General features: G+C 43.3%; 1 protein-coding gene across 2 annotated transcripts in view; it reads left to right on the forward strand.

Moving 5' to 3' along the window:
* Positions 1 to 681: 681 nt before the first annotated feature.
* The window catches only part of NTNG2 (netrin G2), a 71,681-nt gene continuing 47,771 nt past the window's right edge, over positions 682 to 24,591 (forward strand). For both annotated transcript variants that reach the window (XM_063315991.1, XM_063315990.1), the window contains exon 1: positions 682 to 1,363. In XM_063315991.1, coding sequence (XP_063172061.1) covers positions 1,151 to 1,363 — 213 coding nt within the window. In that variant the 5' untranslated portion in view covers positions 682 to 1,150. The remainder of the gene's footprint in view (positions 1,364 to 24,591) is intronic.

Here is a 24,591-nt window from a genome sequence, read left to right on the forward strand (position 1 = left end):
TGGTTTGGCTTCCCCGGGCTTATGTTCAGCCCCTTCGTAGATCCCTGCTTATCCAAGCACTAGTCCTTTTTCTCCTTTTATTCTTAAGGCACCACCTCTGGTTCTGTCATAATTCTCTTGACCGCAGTGTGACCCGGATCTAACAGTAGGGAGAGAGAGAGAAAAATACGTTTTGTACACCGGTCCTTCAGTGTAACACTAGAAGGCTCTTTCTGAGAAGATGCTCTCCTTTAATGCATTCTCTGGGGATCTCTTTCTCTCTCTTTTGCTGATACAAAACTTTATTTTTTTCCCCCCACCCACCAGCTAATCTGGCTTCTTCTTTAAAAAAAAAAATTTATGTTGCAGGCTGCAGTGCCAAAGGGATGAGCTGCTTTCCCTTGATCATCCTGGAGAAGCTGGACACGTGGTCCTCGCTGGGAGCTTTAGATGCTGATGCGCCGAAGGCCGTGAGACCAGCAGCCGCTTCCTACCAGCATCTCCATTTCCTGCAAAGAAGGGGAAAAGGCACCAAATCCATTAATTATTTTTTTTAAATCATCATAGCCGAAATTGTCCCCTCGAACTTTATTGGCAAAGGAACTGTCTTCGTGAAGATTTGAGGCGTGCCTTCTATTTTTTTCCCCCTCTCTCTCTCTTTTAGCCTGAAGTCGTCTTTTCCTGAAACAAAGTGAAAGACCGTGTTTGGCAGCTTTGAAAGCCCTTTGCTGGGTAGCAGTTAGCCCAGGGCAGGACAGAAAACTTAATTATACTCAACCACATAACTTTTTAGCTCTTCTTCATACACACACACAGATGTCCTACCACCACTGCCCTCAACTGGTCAAATTTCATCACAAAATGAGAATTTGATAGCTCTGTTGATTGATCAAAGAGAGTCACCTCTAGCTATCTTCACATCCAGACTGCTTAGCCGACAGGAGAAGGGAATGAAGTCGAATAAGACTTGATTGCTGATCAGTTGGTGCCCATCGTAAAGCTCTTCCCCATGGCTAAAACAGGGAGATAAAGAACGGTCACCACCATCAGCTGGACCTCTTCAGGGGTTGTCTTCAAGGTGATGTTTCCATGCTGATCCGGAGAACCTCCCCAAAGCCGGTCTCTGACTTGCTCAAGATTCCAGGATCCCTTCTGCTTGGTTTCATCTGCCATGCTTCACCACACAGCATTCTTATTGCACTGTCTTCCCCTGGTCATGGGACAGTATGATATCTGCAAATCCTGGGTAACCACAGACAATGGGCCCATGTGGGAGTTTTACGCTTGCCAACCCAAAGCCGTGGCCATGAAGGACTTTGCCACCGTCAGGGTGGAACCATCCGGCATCACCTGTGGGAATCCGCCCGAGCGCTTTTGCACACATGTAAGTAGACACCTATGTCTGTTTAATTGCATCCTGTTTCACTCAGCCCGGGAGTACGATTTGCATTTCTCCCAAAGCCTTGGTTGCCCTTTTTGCATGCAACAGCAACCGTCCTTCATGAGACGGAAGCTAACAATATGTGACTTTTGTCAAGTTTTGACGTCAACCTAGTCCAGTTTTCGTTTTGATCCGGACCCCGCCTTTTCGTCAAATGCCAGGGGTGTCCTTTGGCCCAGGAAATACTGGTTGTCTGCAACTCTTAGAGATAGTGACGCCAGTGAAGGTGAGACCAATCAGAGAGATGAATGTTCAGAACAGAAGAGTCATATGTTGAGAATGTGGGGGTAAGGACAGTGGGAAGGAAGAGCAGCGATTCAGTCTGAGTTTGGTCCTTGCCATCTCTAGTTTTTTTTTTTTTATATTCTGTATGTAGAAAGCCCTGCTTTTATTCAAAGATTTGCAAATCAAGCTCTTTTCAGAACAAACTCTGAAGTATGAGGATCTGTCTTTGCTTCCTTGTCCTTGACAGAGAGCCTGGGTTAAATGTGAAAAGATACAGGTTGGATCCTGTATTAAACTGGGAGTGAATCTTCCTTATGAACCAAGAGAGTTGCAATCAGCAGGATGCTAGGGGACTTAACATGAAGAAACTTTACTTTGTGTCTGGGGGACTGGAATCTTGTTCTTTAGCTGAAGGTCAAGGATTCATTGCTCAAGAGATGGCTTTACAGGTGGAGCCGGGCTGGGGAGGGTTCCTAAGAGGTCAGTGAGCTGGCAATATTGACTGGGTAGACAATTGAGTTGAGTTGGCTTAAAGCAGGTTTACTGATGCTTTTCAAGGATCAATACCTGGGTTGGATTCCTGAATTTAAACATGGCCATGACAGGAATAGTCAGGGTCTCCTTGCTGCCTCATTAAAAATTATTGTCTAAACATGGAAATAAACCTGGAAATTTAAGTGGGGGGTGAGTATGTGTCTGCACATGGATTGTTTAATGGATGCATTAGATTAGGAGTTACTGTCTTGTGCAAACTCATATGGTTGGGGTCCATATTTCAAGTCCATTTAAGTGTGAAGTTGGGGATTGAGTGTGAAGTTGGAGAGCCTCAAAGCTCCCCAGATGTGTTGGACATCAATTCCCATCATCCCCACTGAGAACAGCCTGCTGGGAAGGATCTTGTAAGAATTGTCATCAGAAGACATTCTTCTTTCAGGGTTGCCCTTGAGCGGAATCATTGACTGTAATTTCCACCCGGCGAGGATTATTTTGAATTCCTGGGCTGAGTCAGCATAAAATTGCAAATTCAGGTGGCAAGGCAGGCCAAACTTGAGTTGGGATAGTTGTGATTCAGCATCTTGTGTGAACCTCACAGGTCACGAGCACGAAGGCTGGATGTGTTCCTTGGAGAAACCTATATTACATCAGTACGGCAATTGTGATTCCTTCCTTGGGTTTAAGATTTACTATATTGTGTGAATTTGGCTTCAAGGGTACAGTAATGGACGGAGAGTGCTGGTTCGCAGAACACGCTGAAATACAGGCTACCCCAGCTGGTCCGGTATGTTGTGTGAACCAGCCAAAATGTCCTCTGGCATTTGTGTGAGAAGTGCCCATTGAGAGGGGGGGGGGAGTAACAATCCTTGTGCGGTGCCAGTAATAATGATAATAATAGTGCTTTCATAAAGAATTAATAATAATGAGAAACTTTCAAAAGTGGCTGAAAACAATGCTTCCGTGTTGACCTCATTGTCTAGAATATAACTGTGGGAAGTTGTCCAAAAATCTGGTTTTCTTTGCATTCTTAATTTACTGGAATCATCCCTCATGACTTGCCCCATCACCATTGATTGAATGAAGGATAGTTGGTGAGATGTTGTTGGTTTTTTTATCTAAAGCATGGCTTTATTTTTAATCAGCTTTATTATTTTTGAACAAAACAATATTTAATCTTAAAGAAAAAAGAAATTTAAGAAAGCAATTAAAAGTACAAGCTAAAAATGCAAGCTAAGAAGAAAAAAAGGGAAAAATAAATATATGTTTTATACTAATCAGTGGTCACTGGTTTACCAGTTAATTTACTACTGGACAGTTGGTGAGTTTGCCCAACATGTAAAGCCAACAACCATGGTTTTATGAACTGCAAAAGCTGGTTTGCATGCTGTGCAAACCGGGTGAGTTTGCCCAACATGTAAAGCCAACAACCATGGTTTTATGAACTGCAAAAGCTGGTTTGCATGCTGTGCAAACCGGGTGAGTTTGCCCAACATGTAAAGCCAACAACCATGGTTTTATGAACTGCAAAAGCTGGTTTGCATGCTGTGCAAACCGGGTGAGTTTGCCCAACATGTAAAGCCAACAACCATGGTTTTATGAACTGCAAAAGCTGGTTTGCATGCTGTGCAAACCAGGTTTGTTGAGGGAGGTTCCACACGGTAACTGTAACTCACAACCAACATAGGATGAACAGTAAGAGAACATCTACAAATCCACAGAACTGAAGGGTGTGTGTGTACTTGAGCGTGAAAATGTTTCTTTTGCTTTACCTCCTCTTTGAAGTAGGAAAGCTAATCAGCTCAGATGGAACCTTTTTAATTAAAAATAATCCCGCTGTTTTGTCAACTACTTTATAAATCACTGCAGAACAGTCTTCATGGAGCTTTTGATTTCACTAGTGCCTTGCAAATAGATCTATAAAAGTTACAAGCTGGGGTGGGGGGGAAGGATCATTAACTGGATGGTCTGGACTTCCCCAACTGTGATGTAACAGTTAAGGGGTCCAAGTAAGAGCAGGGAAATCTTAAGTCCGTCCTCAGCCCCAGAAGCTCATAGGGTGAATTTTGGACCAATCATTCTCTCTTCCCAACCAACACTGCAGGGGCATTGTTGTGGAGAGGAAATGAGCCAAGGGAATTTAACGTATGCTGCCTTGAAATCCTGGAGGAGAGGCCACAAAGAGAAATCGAATACATAAAAATACTTATTTCTGATGAACTGGTCCAAATGACAGACTTCTCCAGTCATGTCCTAGGGAGTTGGTATGTACAGTAAGCCACAGGGATGTCAAAATGGTAAGTGTGCCCCAATGTCATTGTGCAAATGGTACACTTCTGAAATGGAATTGCGACATTCAAAGTTCAGGTTGCCACGTGGATGGATGCTTGATCCTGGGCGTGCCCGTACAATTTGGGGGTTAGCCCCTGAAGGAAAGAAAGAAGGAAAATGTGTTTTTCTTCTCTGTTACAAAATTTTCTCTGCCTAGAAGAAAACCTTTCTTGCTACACCCTTCTTAGTGACCTGTCTCTTTTTATAGATATAGATATAGATAAAGGTAAAGGTAAAGGTATAGATAGATATAGATACAGATATGTATGTATTAAAACTTTTAAAAAGGAAGGTAAAAACTAATACAAACTAATATACAGTGAGGAAGAAAAAAGAAGAAAGAAATCAAAGAGAAAGCTAAAAGTGCAAGAAGGGGGGGGGGAGGAAAAGAAAAATAGAAAAGAAAGAAAAAAGATACGAAGACGTGGCTCCTGATATCCTTCGCAGCGGTTATAAGCACAATTTATATTTGAACCTCTCTCTAAAGTTATATCATGACTCTCTTCTTTCTGTAATCTATCCTGTCTCATGGTCAAAGCCATAAATCACAAGGACTTTTTTTTTTTTTCATTTTTAGGCAAAAAGCCCATAAGGGGTTTCCAGTCACCAATAAATGTAGACAGTGTCTTTTCTCTAATCAAAGAAGGTAATTTATCCATCTCAGCAAGACTGGTCAGTTTCACTAACCAGTCCTCCATAGTAGATACTCTAGAGGTGAATCTTTCCCTCTTTGTGTATATCATAAGCTCATTGCAGTAACTCAGTGGCCCGTCTCGAAGGCTGATCTGTCAGGGCCTGCACTGTGGGTGGGGCTAAAGCAAGTTTTGGGTGGGGCTAGAGCAAAAAAAGAAAATGGTAGGGAGAAATTAGAGGTGGGATTGTTATGTATTCCTTCTTAAGTTCCTGGGAGCTTATAAATGCATGGAATGAACAAAGAGAGAAAGAGGAGACGAATCTGGATTTTCAAATTTGGATTTTCCTTGTCTCCCAGCGTCAAAATGTCACAAGTCAGCCTGGGCTCTCCCCCAAATGATACAGCCACAGCGAAGCAGAGCTGAGGGCAAGATATTGCCTTGCATAACAAGGCAGGGAGCTAATGATGTTTTTTAGATCAAAGGTAAAACTCAGGAGGGGGAAAAAACCCTAAAGGTCGGTTTTAGATCTCATTATTGGTGTGGAGATGCTGAATAATGGATGGAAAGGAGCATTAAGGGCATATATTTTCTCTTCCTCGCTCTCTCTTTCCCCCTTTTTATTTTAAAAAAGGAAAAAAGTATCCATAAAAACTCCTAACTAGTTCCCTGTCTTTGTTTCTAAATTTTAAGAAGCAGGGATCCTTAAAATTTTAAGAAGCAAGGCATCAGCATATATTGGATATCATTAATGGGTGAAGGAAGAAATGAACAAAAGCAGAGATCCATTTTTTAGCCCCCCCAAAACATGTTTTAATGTTGTGTTCCAGCTCTGGAGGAGTGATGGCCATTGCAACATGTTTAGTTTTTATGGCTAGCAGGTTGTGCAAACCTTGACATTGTGAGTTGCAAACCATGGTCTCAACTGTTGAGGGAACCCAACTAAATGTGGATTGGTCAACCAAACCATGGTGAATCAAACTATGGCTTAGCACAAGGAGAGAATAAGGCTTTTGTAATGGTATCTGGGAAAGACCTTGGGAGGCAGGGTGGAGAGATGCTGCTAAGGGAATGGTCAGATAAGAGAGGACATAGCCCACAGCTGGATAGTGGGTGGGGCAAGAGACTCAGAAGGGACCCTCCCTAGTTTCTTGGATTGTAAAGGAGATGTGGGGGGGAGAGAGAATTGTACCTTCAGACTTGCAAGATTGATGTCAGCCTTGCGGGATAAACCAGATAGGAATCAGTTTGGTCTAGTGGTTAAGGTGCTGGGCTAGAAACCAGGAGTCTGTGAGTTCTAGTCCCACCTTAGGCATGAAAGCCAGCTGGGTGACCTTGGGCAAGTCCCTCTTTCTCAGCCCAACTCACCTCACAGGGTGGTGGTTGTGGGGAAAATAGGAGGAAGGAGTAATAGGTATGTTCACTGCCTTGAGTTATTTATAAAAATAATAAAGGTGGGATAAAAATTAAATAAATAATCACGACCAGATGAGCTAATTCTACTTTATTGTAAAGCTACATTGATAGCATCTTGTAAGTCTGAAAGTACAATCCTCCCCCGGCATCTCTTTTACAGCCTAAGAAACTAGGGAGGGTCCCTTCTGAGCCTCTTGCCCTGCCTGCTATCCAGCTGTGGGCTATGCTTCCTCTTATCTGACCATTCCCCAGGCAGCATCTCTTTGCCCAGTCTCCCAAGGTCTTTCCCACATACCATGACAACTGTTATTTCAACCTTGGTACAAGGATCATAAGCAGAGGCCAACCCATGTGCTTCTTGAATGGATTGGACAGAGTTAGAGCTTTATAAACCACGGTTCATTAGAAGGGCCAAACGTGTATGAATCAACTGAACCAAGAGCTGGGGAACCTCCATCAAGACCCATCAGAAGAAATGCTAATATGGAGTCATAACGTGAGTGGGCCACACTGAAAAGTGGAGAAGACCCTGCCCCAAATATCTAAAACACAAATATATGATGCACCCCTCCCCCTTCTTTTTCAATGATGCTTAATGCATTTCAAGCTTGAATAACTTTCACGATCTCTCTTCATGGCCTGAAAGACATAAGATGCCCCAAACTGGCCCTCTCTGTATCGGGCACTCAAAAGACATTGAAAGTGTCACTTCCACCCTCCCTACATTTTGTGTAACGGTTGATTTCCTCACCTATAAAGATCCAGAAGACTGTAATGTAAACAGCCAGTGGTAAACCTCCCTGTAATCATTGAAGAGACTCACTTCTCACCAGTTCATAGGAAATCAGATAGGAAATCAGAAGGTTTCCACCTTCAAATACATCAGTTCTAAATGGGAAATACTTCACTTGCTGAAGTTCTTGAAATTCCATCCCTTTCATCTCAGTAGATCTTGCTAATGAACACTCTGTGAGAGTCTGGCTGGAAAAGAATAATTTTATTTCATTTTCGGCAGCTGCCAGAGAACCTGACATTTCCCTTTCTTTCTTTCTTTCTCTTTTGCAACTGACCATGAACATTCTGTGCTTCCTTGGAGTTCTTGGGGAATGAATTACATTGGAGGAAAGTCCCTTTTTTGGTGGTGCAGCTCTAGTAGAGCTTTTGTGTAGTTTACACAGCTGAGGTTCCCTCAGTTTAGCTCACTTTCCATTGCCACACCTCACCTAAGTATATATCTGTGTAAAGATGTATCTGTCTGGTGTAGGGTTGGAGAGCTGAGCCAATTTAAATCACACAAAATTGTTGTTGTGGCTGCTATCTTTTGAAATACTGTCTGGAGTGCTGCAGAAATCCATTCTTCCAGTGGGAATCACTTTTGCCTCCTCTCTTCCCCCAGATGCTGAGCTACAGGTCCTTTAAGGGACAGGTGACTTGACGGTTTTGCAGTTCACCCTCGGTAGCTCAATAGGTGACTAGGGGTGAAATGAGCAGAAAAGGAAACAATATACAATGTACAAACATCAGGTAGTTTACTTTTATTTTATTTTCCTTCTTTTCTTTTGTATGGCACTGAGAAATTAGAGGCAGGGAGTGGAACCTTCTGCAGTTTGGGGTGCTTGGCATTTCTGAGTAAAGCTGATCACAGATTCCTTTTTTAGATTTTTAAATGTTTTATTATTGAGAACTTTTTCACCATATATAGTTACCATTTCCTTGCTGCTGTTGATGGTTGGGCAGTTTAGAAGGGATCTCAGTTTGCCGTTCACCGGAGGAATCAAACTCCAGTTTTCAAGGTGACTTTTCTCAGCAATGCGCAATTCACAGTGTTCAAGGTCACGTAGAATTGGGATCTCCTCCCCATTAAACACTGAGATTTAGAAAGTAGCTTGAGCTACAAGCCAATGCTTGAGAGAAAAAACAAAAATACTCCTTGGAGTACCAATGCTCCAAATTTGGAAGCCGGTTTCAGTTATACCTAGCTGTTTTTTTCCACTCTGTGGTGCGTAACGTTGCAAGTCTGGGAGAAAGGAGTTGTTTTGTTGGTTCTGTTTTTGTGGTTTGTTTGCCCAGTTCCTCAACCTCCAGTTGTTCCTGTCAATGCCCTTCACGAAGGAAATATCATAAAAATGAATTGCAAATTCCCCGTCAGGTTGAGAAGGAAGGAAAGAAGGAAGGAGGGAGGGAGGGGCAGCCAACAGGCCCAAATGCTTTTGTGATTGAAAAGGGAAGGGAAGCATTGAAAATGTCTTCTGTTGAGCCAGTCTCCTGCAGCTGAAAAGTGAGAAATTATGCAGAGGGGACTGAGCCAAGTTGTAGAACTGTAGGCTTTCCACAAAATTCTATTTTACATGGACCAAAATGCTAATTAATTTAATTTGGGGTGGAGGGGACCTATAGGGTGATTTTTTTTTCCTTGTCAGTGTCTGTCTGACTCTCTCTCCCTCCTTTGCCCCAAAGATGCTTTTTGCTTTTCAAACGCACTGGGGAGACAGAAAAACATTTTTGATGAAGATCTCCTGCTTTGCTTCAGCAGAAAACAGAGCTTGTTCATCCGGGCCCCAGCCTGAAAGAAGGACTGTAAATGAGAAAAAAAAAATGTTGCTTATTTATTTCTCGTTATGTCATGGGAAGGCAAAGTTTTCATAGCCCAAGGCCACCCTTTTGCAAAATATCTTTTTCAGATGGCAGGGAATGATGAAATACTTCACAGCAGAGACACGCTAACAGCTAACATTTCCCTCTGCATTACTTCAGTGGGTGGAAGGCTATTTTCTTTTTCTTCTTTTAATTAAAACCGTCTCTGTTTTGCCCGGCAGATTTCACAGCCTTAGAACTCTTGCCGGTCCAGTCCCAGGCTGATGTATGGGAAGGTACCGCTGCGGAAAACAGACTAGGAAGCCAATGACTATTTTATGAATGGGACAAGAAAGATTCAGCCCTTTGAGGCAGTTTAGACAAAAAGCTATGAGCACTAACACTCCCTTTATGGTAAGGTTACAATAACAGAATCTTGCAAGTCTGAAAATACTTCCCCCTTCCATTGCCTTCACTTTCCAGAGAACGAGGGAAGGTCCCTTCTGAGAGGCTTTCTCCACCACCATTCCTGCTGAGATGTCTCTTATCTGACCATTGTCCTCCAAAGTTATTCTCATAGCTCATTACAGAAATCATCCAGAGCAGGACTCCGAAATCCATAATTAAATCTATTCCAGTTCTATCCATCCAACTTCCCATCTAACCCTCCATGCCTCTGCAGTACACACCTTTTTTGTTTGTTTGTTTGTTTATTCGTTCAGTCGCTTCCGACTCTTCGTGACTTCGTGGACCAGCCCACGCCAGAGCTTCCTGTTGGTCATCAACACCCCCAGCTCCTCCAGGGATGAGTCCGTCACCTCTAGAATGTCATCCATCCACCTTGCCCTTGGTCGGCCCCTCTTCCTTTTGCCCTCCACTCTCCCTAGCATCAGCATCTTCTCCAGGGTGTCCTGTCTTCTCATTATGTGGCCAAAGTGTTTCAGTTTTGCCTTTAATATCGTTCCCTCAAGTGAGCAGTCTGGCTTAATTTCCTAGAGGATGGACTGGTTTGATCTTCTTGCAGTCCAAGGCACTCTCAGAATTTTCCTCCAACACCACAGTTCAAAAGCATCGATCTTCCTTCGCTCAGCCTTCCTTATGGTCCAGCTCTCGCAGCCATATGTTCCTACGGGGAACACCATTGCTTTAACTATGCGGGCCTTTGTTGTCAGTGCGATGTCTCTGCTCTTAACTATTTTATCGAGATTGGTCATTGCTCTTCTCCCAAGGATTAAGCGTCTTCTGATTTCCTGACTGCAGTCAGCACCTGCAGTAATCTTCGCACCTAGAAATACAAAGTCTTTCACTGCTTCTACATTTTCTCCCTCTATTTGCCAGTTATCAATCAAGGTACACACCTTAGGAAGGGTATATATTCTGCATGTCATACAGACAGTCCCTGGGTAGCACACACCCAAACTGACCACAGACAGACTTTTGGAATTCCTGAGAAATGGGGATGGACAATTTCTCCCAATTTCTTGATGGGGAAGGGAAATTCTTTGACAAGTTTCAAGAGCAGGAAATCCCCTTTGGGTTGCCAGTAACCTCATAACAAATATCTCCCATGCATTCATTCCATTCCAATAGACTGACTAATTTTGTTTTGATTGTGTATTGATGAGTCAAACAACCACATCAAGTAAAATAGGATAAAATAATCCAGCATATTGAAATATTCAAAAATATTAAATGAAGTAATCGGATAGGATCATCCCCTTGGCGGTTGTCCCCAGTCTGATCTCAGTAGGAAATTCTCCATTGGAACAGACTGAATAGAAGCACAGGGAAGCTGCAGGCTGCTGAAGAATGGATTGTGCAAGAGACAACTTACACACACCCACAAACACACACCCATCTCAGTCCTTCTGAGCCATTCGGAGTTTCTGATTTGAGAACCCTGAAACCTCTAAAACCAGGTGTAGATCTTAAATTAGCTCCTCCTTTGGACTATTTCATCTCCATTCATTGTGCACTGGCAACCCCTTATAGACTTTTTGCATGCAAAAGAAAAAAAACGAACTTGTGATTTATGGTTTTGATGATTAGACAGGATAGATTATGGGGGGGGAAATTGAGTTATGCTATAACCATGGAGCAAGAGGTAAATTTATAATTGTACTTAGAACTGCAGTAAAGAAAATTGGAAGCTACTGATTTGTATGTTGTTTCTTTTCTGCTTTTGCACCGTTAGCTTTCCTTCCTTCCTTCCTTCCTTCCTTCCCTCCTTCCTTCCTTCCTTCCTTCCCTCCCTCCTTCCTTCCTTCCTTCCTTCCTTCCCTCCCTCCCTCCTTCCCTCCTTCCTTCCTTCCTTCCTTCCCTTTCAGTCTTCCATATTTTCCCTTCCCTCCCTCCCTCCCTCCTTAATCTTTCAGTCTTCCATATTTTTCCTTCCTTCCTTCCTTCCTTCCTTCCCTCCCTCCCTCCCTCCCTCCTTCCTTCCTTCCTTCCTTCCTTCCTTCCTTCCTTCCTTCCTTCCTTCTGTTAGTTTCTATTAGTTTCTATTAGTTTCTTATCTTCTTTTTTAAAAGTTTCCATAAGATTAATTTTTTTTAAAAGGACTGTTTGATTTCCTGTAGCAGCTTTGCTTTAAAAGAGTTGGATGAACTATTTTGCAACTCTTCATAGAGAGAAGGGTAGTGAATAAAGAAATCTTCTAAAGCCGCAGTCTGCTCCCTCTTTGAGATCTCCGGCATGTCAAAGCTGTTGAAAACACTACTAGCAGTATATATTCTTCTGCGCAAAAATTCATGTTTGGGGCAGAAGTGGAGGTGAGCTAGGAAGACAGAACAAGCGACTGAGGGGCCCATGGACTGGATCTCAAAATTGCACCAGCTGATATCTGCAACTGATGTATTTACATTGATCAGAAAACTTCATCTGGAATGTTTAATTTCACTTAAGAACTTCAGGGAGGCTGGCACGTAAAACTCAGGACTATCCTAGCAAAAATTTTGTGTTTGATGGGACAAGAAATGGCTGCTGCAGAACTTGGTAAATCACTGTATTTTCAACGTGAAAACTGGGAGGAATTATATATTATTTTCAAGGGGGACCCCATAAACCAGCTCAGCAAATAATTGCCGTCTGATTTACTGGGAAGTAGCATTGCTATTTTTACCTGTGCAAAGGTATACCTGGCAGTTTACTCACTCTGTTGCTGAAAAGAAGCTTTTTAGACATTTGCTTGGGGTTCCTCTAAATGGGAATAAATGCTGCACATCTTTCCAGCATGTTAATCGGCTGTGAACAAATGTATGGAAGCACGGTGTTTTAATTGAGGCTGAATGCAGCTGTTGGATTACGAGGGGATAAGCTGAGATCACAAACAGAAGCTAGTAACACAAATAAAGGTGTTTTTTTTTATCTGTCTGTTTGGGAAAGGCAATCTGGTGCCCTGTGGATATTTGGAAGGCCAGCTCCCATCAGCATCAGCCACTGGGGCTCATGCCAAGGGATTGTGGGTGCTGTAGTCCCAAATGTTGAGAGGTTACTAGGTTGCCTTAATTGATTCTATTAGTACCCAAATCACAGGCCCAGATAAATAATATTTAACATTTGGACAGCATTTCTGAATATGTGTAAGGGTTTTCCAGTTCCAATCCTTACAACAATCCTGTTGGAGTATTATCCCCACGTTGAGGATTATGAGTCATCAAACCAGTGTCAACTGGACGGGCAAACTGGAGCTGAAAAATTAAATTCATGCATCATCCCTAAGCCATGTTGGATGGGATTTAGCATGTTGTATAAAGCTAGCCATTGTTGTTTGCCAACCATGATTTAGGGTTTTCCCCCAGATCAGCCATTGGTGGTTTGTCAACTAGCTACAATGTAGTGCAAGACAGTGAGAGAAACTTGCCTGAGTTCAGATCTCAGATCCTGAAGTTAAATTTGCTGCAGGGTAGTAACAGAACTGGGAACTTTGAGTTTTTGGCCAGTCTCTTAGTTCTTTAGAAAGAATTGAACTGGATCAATGTACCAGAGGGTGCTGTCTAGCTCAGCTTTGGCAAAAAGACCTTGACTGTCAGTTGAAAATGGAACTAATTGGCTAGAGAGGTGCTGGATTCTTCAAGGGTGGATGAGTAAATCCACAAGGACAAAGAAAAGGAGGTCAAGAGGTCCCTGGGTTATACTGAGTCTTGGGTAGGATGTCTTCACATCATCCCAACTCAGCGTGGGTTTTCAGAAGGTGATCAGAACAGCATTGGTGGTAGCCCAAAGGTAGGTTAGATGGCACTCAGATCATGTCAGGGAAATACATCACATTTGAACAATGTGCTAACCTTCATTTGTTTGCGGAGGTTTTCTGGGTGGCTTAGTATTTCTACAAGTATTCAAGCTAAGGCTTGGCTAGGCCTATAGCCTCCAATGGGGAGCCTTTGGGTCTGCCTTAAGAAGAGGGTCAGTGAGATGATCTTCAGGATACCACCACTAACAACAACTTACTATTTTTCCAATGCTAGGCGTTTCTGAATACAATCTTTTTTTCCTCCTGCATCATAATAAATTTGAGCCGTCTGCCCATTGGGATGTGGGGGTAAATGAAGCATCACCCAAACACTGTTGTGTATGCATGCATGAGTTCAGAAATCCAGGTCAAAGGAAAAACTTCATTTGCCAAAATCTCTCTAGCTGCACCTGGATTAATGTAAGTCTACCCCTTACATTCTTGTTCTCTTCCTCTCTTTCTATTTTTGGGAAGAAAAGGGTAGGTGGAAAGAAAAGGATGGGTGAAATCAAGGAGATTCCAGTCCACTTTGATGCTCCATTCATTGATCCAAATTTTTCCAATTTGCTATAGATGAATTGGTCTCAGGGCAGGATGCAGTCGCTAAAAACAGGAAAAATAGCAATGCACAATAAAGACAAAATTGTAAAGCAAGCTAATGTTGCTGAGATCAGTGTGAACACCCAGGTTTTCACTTGCACTGATAGGAAATCAATGTTGGTACATGCCTGCTGAGCCCATCCCATAATGGGAGTCCCATAATCGAAAAGTCTCTGTGTTGTATCTCTGTAAAATGTCCTGCTCCCAATTATGGGATGCAGAGGAAACCTTCTTCAGACACAGATGACAATATCCAATTCCTCACAAATGGATTACTTCCCACTGCCCCAAAGTTTGGCCCTCAACTCACCCAAGTTTTTCAAATACTGGCAAGTAGTTGTGGGCTGGAAGATCTAAATACAAATTCATTTGTTTTATAGGACAAATATGTTCCAATCTCTATGCCTTGATTTCCTCAATGGTAAGACTGAAACAGTAGCCAGCCTCTGCAGATTTCCTCCAGTGCAAACATCAGCTCAATCCAGACCATTGATTCAAGGTGACACTTCAAATCAAGCTGGGAAAACTGAGTCAATTTTAACAAGGTGGCACTGTGATCTAACATTTATGGGGAGGTCTGCAACCAAAATCTTGGGCGCTGTTTCTGGATCATGACCCCAAGGAAAAAAGATCAGGAGGTGGTTCAGATTTCTGTTACTAGAAGAGGAAAATCTTACTCCAAATTACTTTTCAAGTTGAGTCAAAAACCAGATTTGTGGGGGAAGGAAAATCCACATGGTAGTAAACTACCATGTAAGGGATCAGCAAGCAGATGCAATGTGGTGTGTATCAGTAGGACTTAGCCAATCTAGGTTGTGCCTGTAAATGTGGAAATTTGAAAAACTATATGGTTTACCTTGCTGTTCTTCCTTCACTATCCCTTCATCATGACTTGTTGTTTATTCATTTAGTCGCTTCCGACTCTTCGTGACTTCATGGACCAGCCCACGCCAGAGCTTCCTGTTGGTCGTCAACACCCCCAGCTCCCCCAGGGACGAGTCCATCACCTCTAGAATATCATCCATCCATCTTGCCCTTGGTCGGCCCCTCTTCCTTTTGCCTTCCACTCTCCCTCATCATGACTGGCTCCCCCAAAACATCCCATTACCCATATTTCCATCCCATGCAAAGCTTGGTTAGTTTTAACCAGGGTTACTTTTTGAGGCTTTGCACAATATTGGAACCGTCTCTATTCCGTTCAGTTGGGCAACCCCAGGAAATGGGTTTATTCAGTAACTAGCTTAACTGTGTTTAGAAAACCCAGCTAGTGATCCTATGAAAGCTAGGAAGCTAACAGACATCACAGGTAATGGGTAGAGGTGTTCATTCAGGCCAGACTTCTGAAATATATCTTTGTTTCTGTCATGGCAGATTCCAATTTGGTGGATTGATTTTCATTGGAAAATAAAATGCATGTAAAGATTGGGAATATTACACACACCAAAAAGCAGGTACAAGGAATAACTGCATATAAAAATGTGCATTTAACGGGAGCAATTCAGGAACGTTGCCCAAACATGCATATATAAGGGAAAATTAAATCTTGACAAGAAATGTAAGGTTTTTTGTGTGTGTGTTTAAAAGCAATGTCCAGAAGACCAGGGAGAATGCTGCTGATGCAGACTGATTTAGGCTAATTCAACCATAATGCCAAGCATAATGCTGATGCTGCAGTGAAATGAAGGAAGACATTGGCCCTGCCAATTAAAAAAGGTAAAGTCTCCTTCAGGTCAAGTCCAAGTGACTTCATGGACATGTCCATGTAGTTTTCTTGGCAACAATATGGAATCATTTGTCATTATCTTGGTCTAAGTTTTTTTTTTAATTTTTTGAGTCTACCCTCATGATGATTGGGTCAAGGGAATTGTCAGTCAAAGAACTTCAAACCAGGGTCCCTCCTCTCAGCTGGATTCTGAGTCTAGCCTCATGATGATTGGGCCAAGGGAACATCACTCAAAGAATTTAAAATCTGGTCCCTCCTTTCAGTTGCATTTCAAGTCTAGCCTCATGGTGACTGGGTCAACGGAATTGTCAGTCAAAGAGTTTTAAACCAGGGTCCCTCCTCTCAGCTGGATTCCTTAGGGAGGGGGCATGGAATAGAGAGGGACATGGGAGGGTTAGGTGAAAGGATGCGTCAGAGGGACCTCTGGTTCTTGAGCCTAATATAGCCATTTATTCATCACTTATGCTTCTATGCCACTTTAATCATATGTACATCTGAGTGGCTTCCAACTCCGTAACAGGATCAAAAAGTGAAAATGGACCAAAATAACCCCATCCCCATATTAAATATACCACCAAGGAACAACAGACTACCATCCAAAGAACAGATGCCTGCAGGCAGGATCTACGTTCCTATCAGCCTTCGAAGGTCTTCTGGAACAATCGGGTCTGAATGGCCTTCCAAAACTCTAGCCAGGTCAGGGACAATCTGGTAGCTTCCAGTGGTCTGAAGGACAGGGTAAAATAACAAACTTCATCTAAAGAAGTCAAAAGCAAGAAGGTTAAGGTTAAAAGCAAGGGGTTAGCTTGGCTAGGGGAATAACTTCCACAAATGAACTTAAACTGTCACCATGAACAAATCTGATCTCAGAGATTTTCCCCAATCCAGGTCTGAGGATCTTCTGTTAGATGATCTGGTTAAGACCCTTCTAAAGAGTAAAAGTCTCTACCGAGTTGACAGATGGTTTTTATCAACAGCCAGCTTGTTATTTTATTCCATCTGGAGAAATGCAAACTCCAGATGACCTTTTTAAGTTGAGCCATAAACATGACAGTGTCCTTCTTTCTGAACATTAAACCACCGGTGAAGCCTATTGCTATTCTCCCCACGTCCCCCTGAGTCACGTGACTAAAATAAACAGAAGAGTCCCAAACCAGGAAAAGATTTAGTTCTCCAGAAGGAAACCTTACATAACTCCTGAGAGGAACGTAATTCTCATTATTTTGTAAGGAAACCCAATCAACCTATCAGTTAATGACAAATGTCCAGGACTAGGAGTTCCTTCCATCCAAGAAGATCACCCAATGTTGTTTATGGATGTCATAGAGAGGTGGTCTCCTCTACTGCAAGGTGGCACAGTCTGGTGTTGGCATGCCTCAACCAACTTGCCTTTCCAGATTGGCTAGTGTCCTCTCCCTGCAAGAGACCGAAGAAGGCTGGTATGATCCACACAACCCTTGCTTCAGTTGGATTGCGAGCCTGTCTGGAAGTGAGCGTAAATTCCCCCTAATTCTTGTGCCAGTCAAGCGCCCGATCGTTGCTAATTCAAATCAAGTAGCTGCAGCCTCAGGGGAAATGTAGACTAATTTACTATCTCTAAGGCAGGCATAAGCTCCAATTTGTACTTACGATAAAGACTTGGGGACCATGAAGACTTGAGGACCCCATTCTGAACCTCAGAAATGTCTGCTCCAAGAATGTCTCTCAGGGTGTGCATGCCCACATGTATTTGTGCACACAAATATACCAAGCATGACCTTTGATTTCCCCTTTCCTTTCAAGGGCTCAAGTTAATACTAGCTAAGTTTAGTATGTTGTGAGAATTCAGCTACTCTAACTTGGCTAAAAGTGATGTGTGAACACAGCCAATTGCTGTATCCATCTGGCAGGCAATACTCAAACAAATATAAACCATCTTCTGGCTTAATATCATGCCCTAATTCACAAAACTTGCAAAGAGAAGAGCTGAGTTTTCACCCCACATTGAGCAAAGACTCAACTCTATTTTAGCCTACCTGATCTCCAGATTCTTATAGGGAGTCCTTGACTTACGACCATTCATTCAGCAGCTGTTTGAAGTTACGACAGCACTGAAAGAAGTGACTTTTGACCAGTCTTTACACTTATGACCGTTGCAGCATCCCTGCGGTCACGTGATCAAATTTCAGACACTTGGTGACTGGCTCACACTTATGATGGTTGCAGTGTTCCAGGGTCACCTGATTGTCATTTGCAACCTTCCCAGCCAGCTTCCAATGAGCAAAGTCAATGGAGGAAGCCAGATTCGCTTAACGACCACGGTGACTTGCTTATCGACTGCAGTGATTAACTTAATGTCTGCGACAAAAAAGGTCATAAAATTGGGTGTGACTTACTTAACAACTGCCTTGCTTAGCAACAGAAGTTCCAGTCCCAACTGTGGTCGTAAGTCAAGGACTACCTGTACTTAGATGTTCCTCATGATGGAGAATCTTGCCTTTTAGCGTTTTGGGGGAAAGGTGGTTGGGAGGCCCCTCTCAGTGGCCAGATGGGGCCTGAACCTCAAGTGGTGGGGCTAGAAAAGACGTGCCTCCATCTCCTCTCTTCGCACACACCAATACACCCACGTTAACGCACAACAAAACTGTCCCACAGTCCCTCTTCCCCCTGCTTTGATTGTGTGTTTGCAAATATGTCCTCAGCCGTCAAGAGGCAGGCAGGCCTTGGCTCAGGGCAAACGCTGGCGTCAGAGGCCACGTGAGCCCAACCTCCCAATGTCCCATGAAGACTTCCGCTGGTCGTCGTCTTGGCTGGAATCCTCAACCTGCTTTTCAGAAAGTTGCTGCATGTTCTTGGTTGGCCTCCTATGCCCTGTTCTCGCTCTCTCCCTCCGCCCCACCCCATCCTCTGCTGTTTCTCAATCCTGCCCTGTGCTTGAATTAGCCAGACCCCCCCACCCTTAAAAACGTTAATAAAATATTTATGGTTCTGCAAAGGCTGCAACTCAGCCGGCACAACGGCTTTTAAAGAGCAGGGCTCTTTTCCAGTGTCCTAAGCATTTTTTTCCCTTTTCTTCTCCCGCCTGAATCGATAATGCACTTTGCTCTGTCATAGCTAGAAGCTGCGGCGTTTCTGCTTTTTTCTTGGATGCGGTGCTTGCTTGGGACAGATGCAGGCCTTTTCTGGATGCCTTCCTTGTTCAGGGAAGCGATGGGAATCAATCTGGGAAAGATGGCTTAGAAAAGAAGGGAAACACGGGCCCCCGAGTTCCTATCATCATGGCAGTGCTCGAAGTTGATATTTACCCCTTTAGGCCTTTTAACTTCCTCTGTCCTCCACATTGCTTTTTCCCTGTATGCCATGCTTATGCAATGTGGAGCTCATCTCTTCTAATGTCTGGACCATGGTCAGACAATATTAGATGTGTTTAATAATAGCACATTTTCTGGGCCTGTTAAAACATTTGGTTGGCCAAGAGGCTAAGGGAAGGAAGGAAGGAAGGAAGGAAGGAAGGAAGGAAGGAAGGAAGGAAGGAAGGAAGGGGAAGGAAAATACAGGAGACTGAAAGAGAAAGATTATGAAAGTGAATGAGAGAAAGAAGAAGGAAGGAAGGAAATACAGGAGACTGAAAGAGAAAGATTATGAAAGTGAATGAGAGAAAGAAGAAGGAAGGAAGGAAATACAGGAGACTGAAAGAGAAAGATTATGAAAGTGAATGAGGAAGGAAGGAAGGAAGGAAGGAAGGAAGGAAGGAGAAAGATTATGAAAGTGAATGAGAGAAAGAATGATGAAGGAAGGAAGGAAGGAAGGAAGGAAGGAAGGAAGGAAATACAGGAGACTGAAAGAGAAAGATTATGAAAGTGAATGAGAGAAAGAATGATGAAGGAAGGAAGGAAGGAAGGAAGGAAATACAGGAGACTGAAAGAGAAAGATTATGAAAGTGAATGAGAGAAGGAAGGAAGGAAGGAAAAATTGGAGGGAGGGAGTAAGATGGAAGGAAGGAAGGCCAACACTTTCAGCCTACTTGGAGTGCCATAGTCATAGAAAACCTGAACGTTTTCCTCCCCAAAATTCCCCCTAAGTCTTCACCGTTCTGTTCCATCTGCTGGGTGACCCCTCCTGCATAATTACCCAGGTCTTGATTCACATCTGTGGATTTCATAATCAGGATTCCTTCGATTGGCAGCGTTGAGGGCTGCATGTCGTCTCTTCCGTAGCTAAAATGGCACCTCCTTCAAACCTGTGGCTTGAGGGAAGCCAAGGGTTGGCAGAAGGTCAGCAAATCTTTAGGGAAACCCAGCCCCTTAAAAGTTAACTCCACATTTTAAGCATTACCTGCTTAATAGTAAATCCAGTAAGACAGGCCAGTAAAGGTGTGCTTTGGGGAGAAGAATCTAAAAATACGTTCCCCAACCTAGGGAAATGTGGACCAACTCCCAGAATTCTCAGAAAGGGCCATGCTGACTAAGGAATTCTGGGAGTTGAAGTCCACACATTTGGAAGCTGTCAAAGTTGGAGTAACTCTGGTCTAAGACCAACCAATGATTTTGTAACGGCTGTAGGATATTTGAACCACACACTTGCCATCTTTTAGCATTTTCATCCGCACGGCCAACCTTGCGCTTGGATTGCCCCATATCAAATTGGGGATGAGGCCCCAACACAAACTTCTTTTCAGTTGTTCCACATTAAAATGGTTTGATGTATTGTGAGGAGCCAGAAAATGGTTTAATTCACTACCTAAGAGATCTGTGTTGTGATTGCAGCCAAAAAGTTGTGTTTTTTTTTTTGAGGGGTGGCTGGGCAATACTTTGGTGTTAATTTGGAAGACAGTTGCATGATGCTAGGAGGTGGGATTGCTTTAATGAATGAACAGGTTTAATGAACAGCTTCTGTACTCTCACTTCTGTGTATTTTGTTGTGGCTCAGACTTGGCTCCCCTAAAGCACCCAAATCATTGAAGATTCAACATAATTTTATTTGCAGGCATACAAGCAATAATACTGGACCTCCAGCAAAGCTTTGATGCTTTGCTGAGCGGCCATGAGCAAAGGATTTATGTACCTTTGGCAAATATACATTGCAAAGCAAGGCAAGGCAGTGTCAAAATGAAGAAAAAGGCAGACATGGTGGAAATGACAGCATGATGTCGGAAAATTTGGATAAACCCATTCGTAGGACCTTACTGTCATTTATCCCTTCCTACTAGGTCAATATGCTAGCTATATTAGCTCTGAGGTATGGTTGGTGCATAGAAATAATTTGCTTTGCTAACTGTGTCTTTTTCCTGTTGCCACTCAGGGTCAATTCCCCTTTACTGTGAATATTTTCTTACAAGGGCACTTTCAGCAGTTCATATGTATGGGGGTGGGGAATCTCATAGGTTGGGTATTGGGTGTGTTTACATGCGTATGGGGGGTGCCTTTTATCACCACAATTTTAAAAAAATTGGAAGCATCCCTGTGCATCAGATCTTTCACTGGAAATCTATTTTCCAACGTTGAGGAAGAGTTTTGCAAAATAAGGCTGTTCCCACCCACCCGTCCGCCCCCAGTCTGGGCATCCTAACACGGACCTAATTTTGCTTTCCTCGGGTGCCAACCTTGATCATTTGCCTGCGGATTTGGAAGTGAGCCTCCTGATATTCAGAAGCAGTTGCTTCAGAATAAGCGTGGCTAGCTTAGGCCTTCCTCATCATATTCAATATCAGCAGATTGGGGGCAGTTCTTTATTTGAAATTCTCATCCCTCCTAAGAGGATCAACTCTTTCAAAGGCAGGTAAGAGGTGAAGTGAGGTTATCACCAGGGACTCAGGAACACAACTGAAACCTACATCAGCTGCTCATGCAATTACAACGTTGGTATGAAGGAGCTTCTAAAATAATGAGTCTCTGGAAGCTGGTCCCTGAGCAAATCAAGCTTAGATGTGTCCAGCCCTGTATAAAGAGAGAGATAATCTTCTTAGGGGCACAATTCCAGCTTAGAAATATTAACCCCTCCAAGTCTGTCCTATAATCTGCGTCCATGCGGGGAATTTGGATGCCAGGGAAGAAAGGCAGCCCCAATATTTCCCTTTTTCTTTTTCATTGCAGACACGCACATTTACAATGTAAATTTCCTGGTAAAGTGGTGCATTGATCACCCTGACGCTTCACCTTTCCCCTAAATCACCATTTCTGGTCACAAGGAAAAGAGAAATGCGTGAGTTCCTAATTGTTTTGCCTCTTTGCCCTTTGTTCCAGGAGAAAGTCTTGGAAGTAATTTTAAAATTAAAAATCTGATGCCCAAATTCATACAACACGCCTAAGAGGGAAACACTTCCACGGTGTCAGATTGCTTAGAATTAACCTTGGTTGGGATTTTTAAAAAAATCTTAACGTGTTCTGGGAATCCAGATCCCTCAATTAGTTTATAGGTCATTTTCTGTGGACCTAAAAAATGAGGTGATGACCTGCAAACCCAGCTGCTTAAAAAAAAAAATGCTATCAAACTTTTTGCCATAAATAAGCAAAATGTAATGTGGTTTCAACATTTAGAAGAGAGATCTTTGTAAAATGATGGATTTTAATTTAGGTTTAGCCAGCTGGCCTTATTGTCTGGTATAAGTACCTACAGAATGCATTTTCCCAGATCAATATGTAGATCATTCATTCTTCAGAAAGTGTACATTTTGGACTTTTGAACAACTTCTACAAAAATCCATAATGAAGTATACATACTTATAAGCAAAATGCCCATCTCTGTGAACAACACGTACAGACAAATGGTGCAGAATTTTAGAAAACGGCTTGCGAAATGTGGATCTGAAGCAAGATTGCGTATGAATGAATGAACACTCTTTAATCAACCAGACAGATGAAAAACTGCATCCGAAAAGCTTGTTTACTGGGGGAAAGATGTATAAAAACGCACAGCGATTTTTATGGGGATTTTATTTCTATTTAAAATAGCTACACATTCATGCAGAAAGAAGCTAATATGAACTTAAAAGGGGGGGGCAGGGAGTGAGAGAGAGAAGCTAAAATTAATAGACTTGTGTAAACTCCTTGCTAGTTTCCAATGTGTCACTGTGGTGTCTAAAAAAGTGTGTTTGGGAAAGGGTCCGGTAGAATAGCCTGATACTCAATTACTGCTTCTTACCAAATAAAAACCTCTTTGAAAACCACCAGAAAGTCTAACATATGGTGGATGAGAACATATTACTGAGTGTTAAAACCTCTGATCAACAGTTGGTTTGCCATAGATCCATTGTTAACAACACAGCGCACAAGGGTCAAGAGACCAACGCATTGTCCTCCCTGTGGCTTTGCCAGATCGCGTCTTGCCACATAAACTTCTCCTCCTTATTGCCCCGGCCCCCTCCCCCTGCTGGGCTTGGCAACCAGAGTGGGAAGGAGACAGATGGCTCTGAGGATCCGCCAGCTGCTGGCTCCTGTGCGAAGCCCTTCCCGTTTTTCCTTTCTTTTTTTCCTTTTTTGCTTCGGTTGCTTCCCTTGGCTCTTAATGCAATAATCTCATAATAACAAGAATTCCAGAACTGCTGCTCGGTTAAGAATCCAGAAGATCAAGGAAGGAGAGAGAGAGGGGGGAAAGGAAAGGATGGAGGGGGGGGGGAGGAAAGGAAAGGAAAGGAAATGGAGAAGGTGAGGGAGGAAAGGGGGGGCAGGGAAGGAGGAAAGGAGAGGAAAGGAAGAGAGAGGAAGGAAGGAAGGAAGGAAGGCAAGGAGTAAGTTAACAAATAAATAAGACTCTAAGGCCCAACCAAAATCCATCCATCCTTCCTTCCTTCCCATGCAAGCACTCAAACCAGCTCACCAAAGTTTCAAGTGTGAACTGAATGCACAGCTTAAAATGAACGAGGAGGTGAAGGCTGACCATCATCTTGCATCCAATTACCCAAAATACGACCAATCTTGGACAGCCATAACCCTCCCTCCCTCCCTCCCTGTTAAGGGAGGCCCCCAGGAAAAGGGTGAGCTTAAGTGATGCTCCAGAACGTCAGCCTGCTTCCCTCTGAGCCAGAGAAAAACGAACCAGGCGGAAGCGGGATGGAAGAAGATGCCCCGGTCTCCAGCGACTGGTCGGGCCCTCTGGCTGGCTCAGGTTTCAGCATCTCTTTCTGCTGATTCATGGCAACCCAAGCAATCCATCGCTTGCCAGCAAGTTGCCACAGATGATTTTGGACTCAAGCAGCCTTTCTGTTGGGAAGCAATCAAGAGGGAAAGAAAAAACCAGAATTGAGGTCTGCTAAAGAGCAGCCGATCGATAGCCTCTAGCCAGGAGGTACAGAGAGAGGCAGAAATTCAGAAAATTGAAACCTCCCTCGATTAGGGCTCCGGTTTCTTAATTTATCTCGGCGGGGTCTTTGCAGCGCCACCTCTATTTCCTTTTGCGTCCTCCAAGGGGACGGGTGCAATCAGGCGAAGGGCACCAGAGAAGGAACGCCTGTTCCATGCAGGACATTGGAGTGAGGACAAAATCCCCGAGAATCAGCTGAGTGAGTTGAAGACCCCAACATCTGCGGACATGACCAGGAAATCAACTCCACAGGGAGGCTAACGTTATTTTTACTGAAATTGGCTCTAATAACCGAATCTTGCAAGTCTGTCTGTGCTGGACCTCCTCCCCCTTCTTATGCTCCAGTGGATTAGGGAGGTGTCTATCTGAGCCACTTCCGAATGTTATTGCATTTCTCAGGACTTAATAAAAGTTTTACCCTTTTTTGCCTAGGGAATGGTTCCTGCATATTTCTGTCAAGGTTATCTTCCTTACTCTCTACACCAGCTTAGCTGGCAGCCACAGACTGACCTTGGCTGATCATTCAAATATATGACTAAACTGTGAATTTTGGGGGACACTGTTGGTGCTGCAAGAGAACAGCCCATGTGACGTTTCAAATGCACTCAGGTCTAATACTAATAATTTGAGTCATACTGAGGTCCAGGAAGTCTTTGGTTCCTCATTCTCA

The sequence above is a fragment of the Candoia aspera genome, chromosome 16, assembly GCF_035149785.1.
Source record: "Candoia aspera isolate rCanAsp1 chromosome 16, rCanAsp1.hap2, whole genome shotgun sequence".
Classification (NCBI taxonomy): Eukaryota; Metazoa; Chordata; class Lepidosauria; order Squamata; family Boidae; genus Candoia; species Candoia aspera.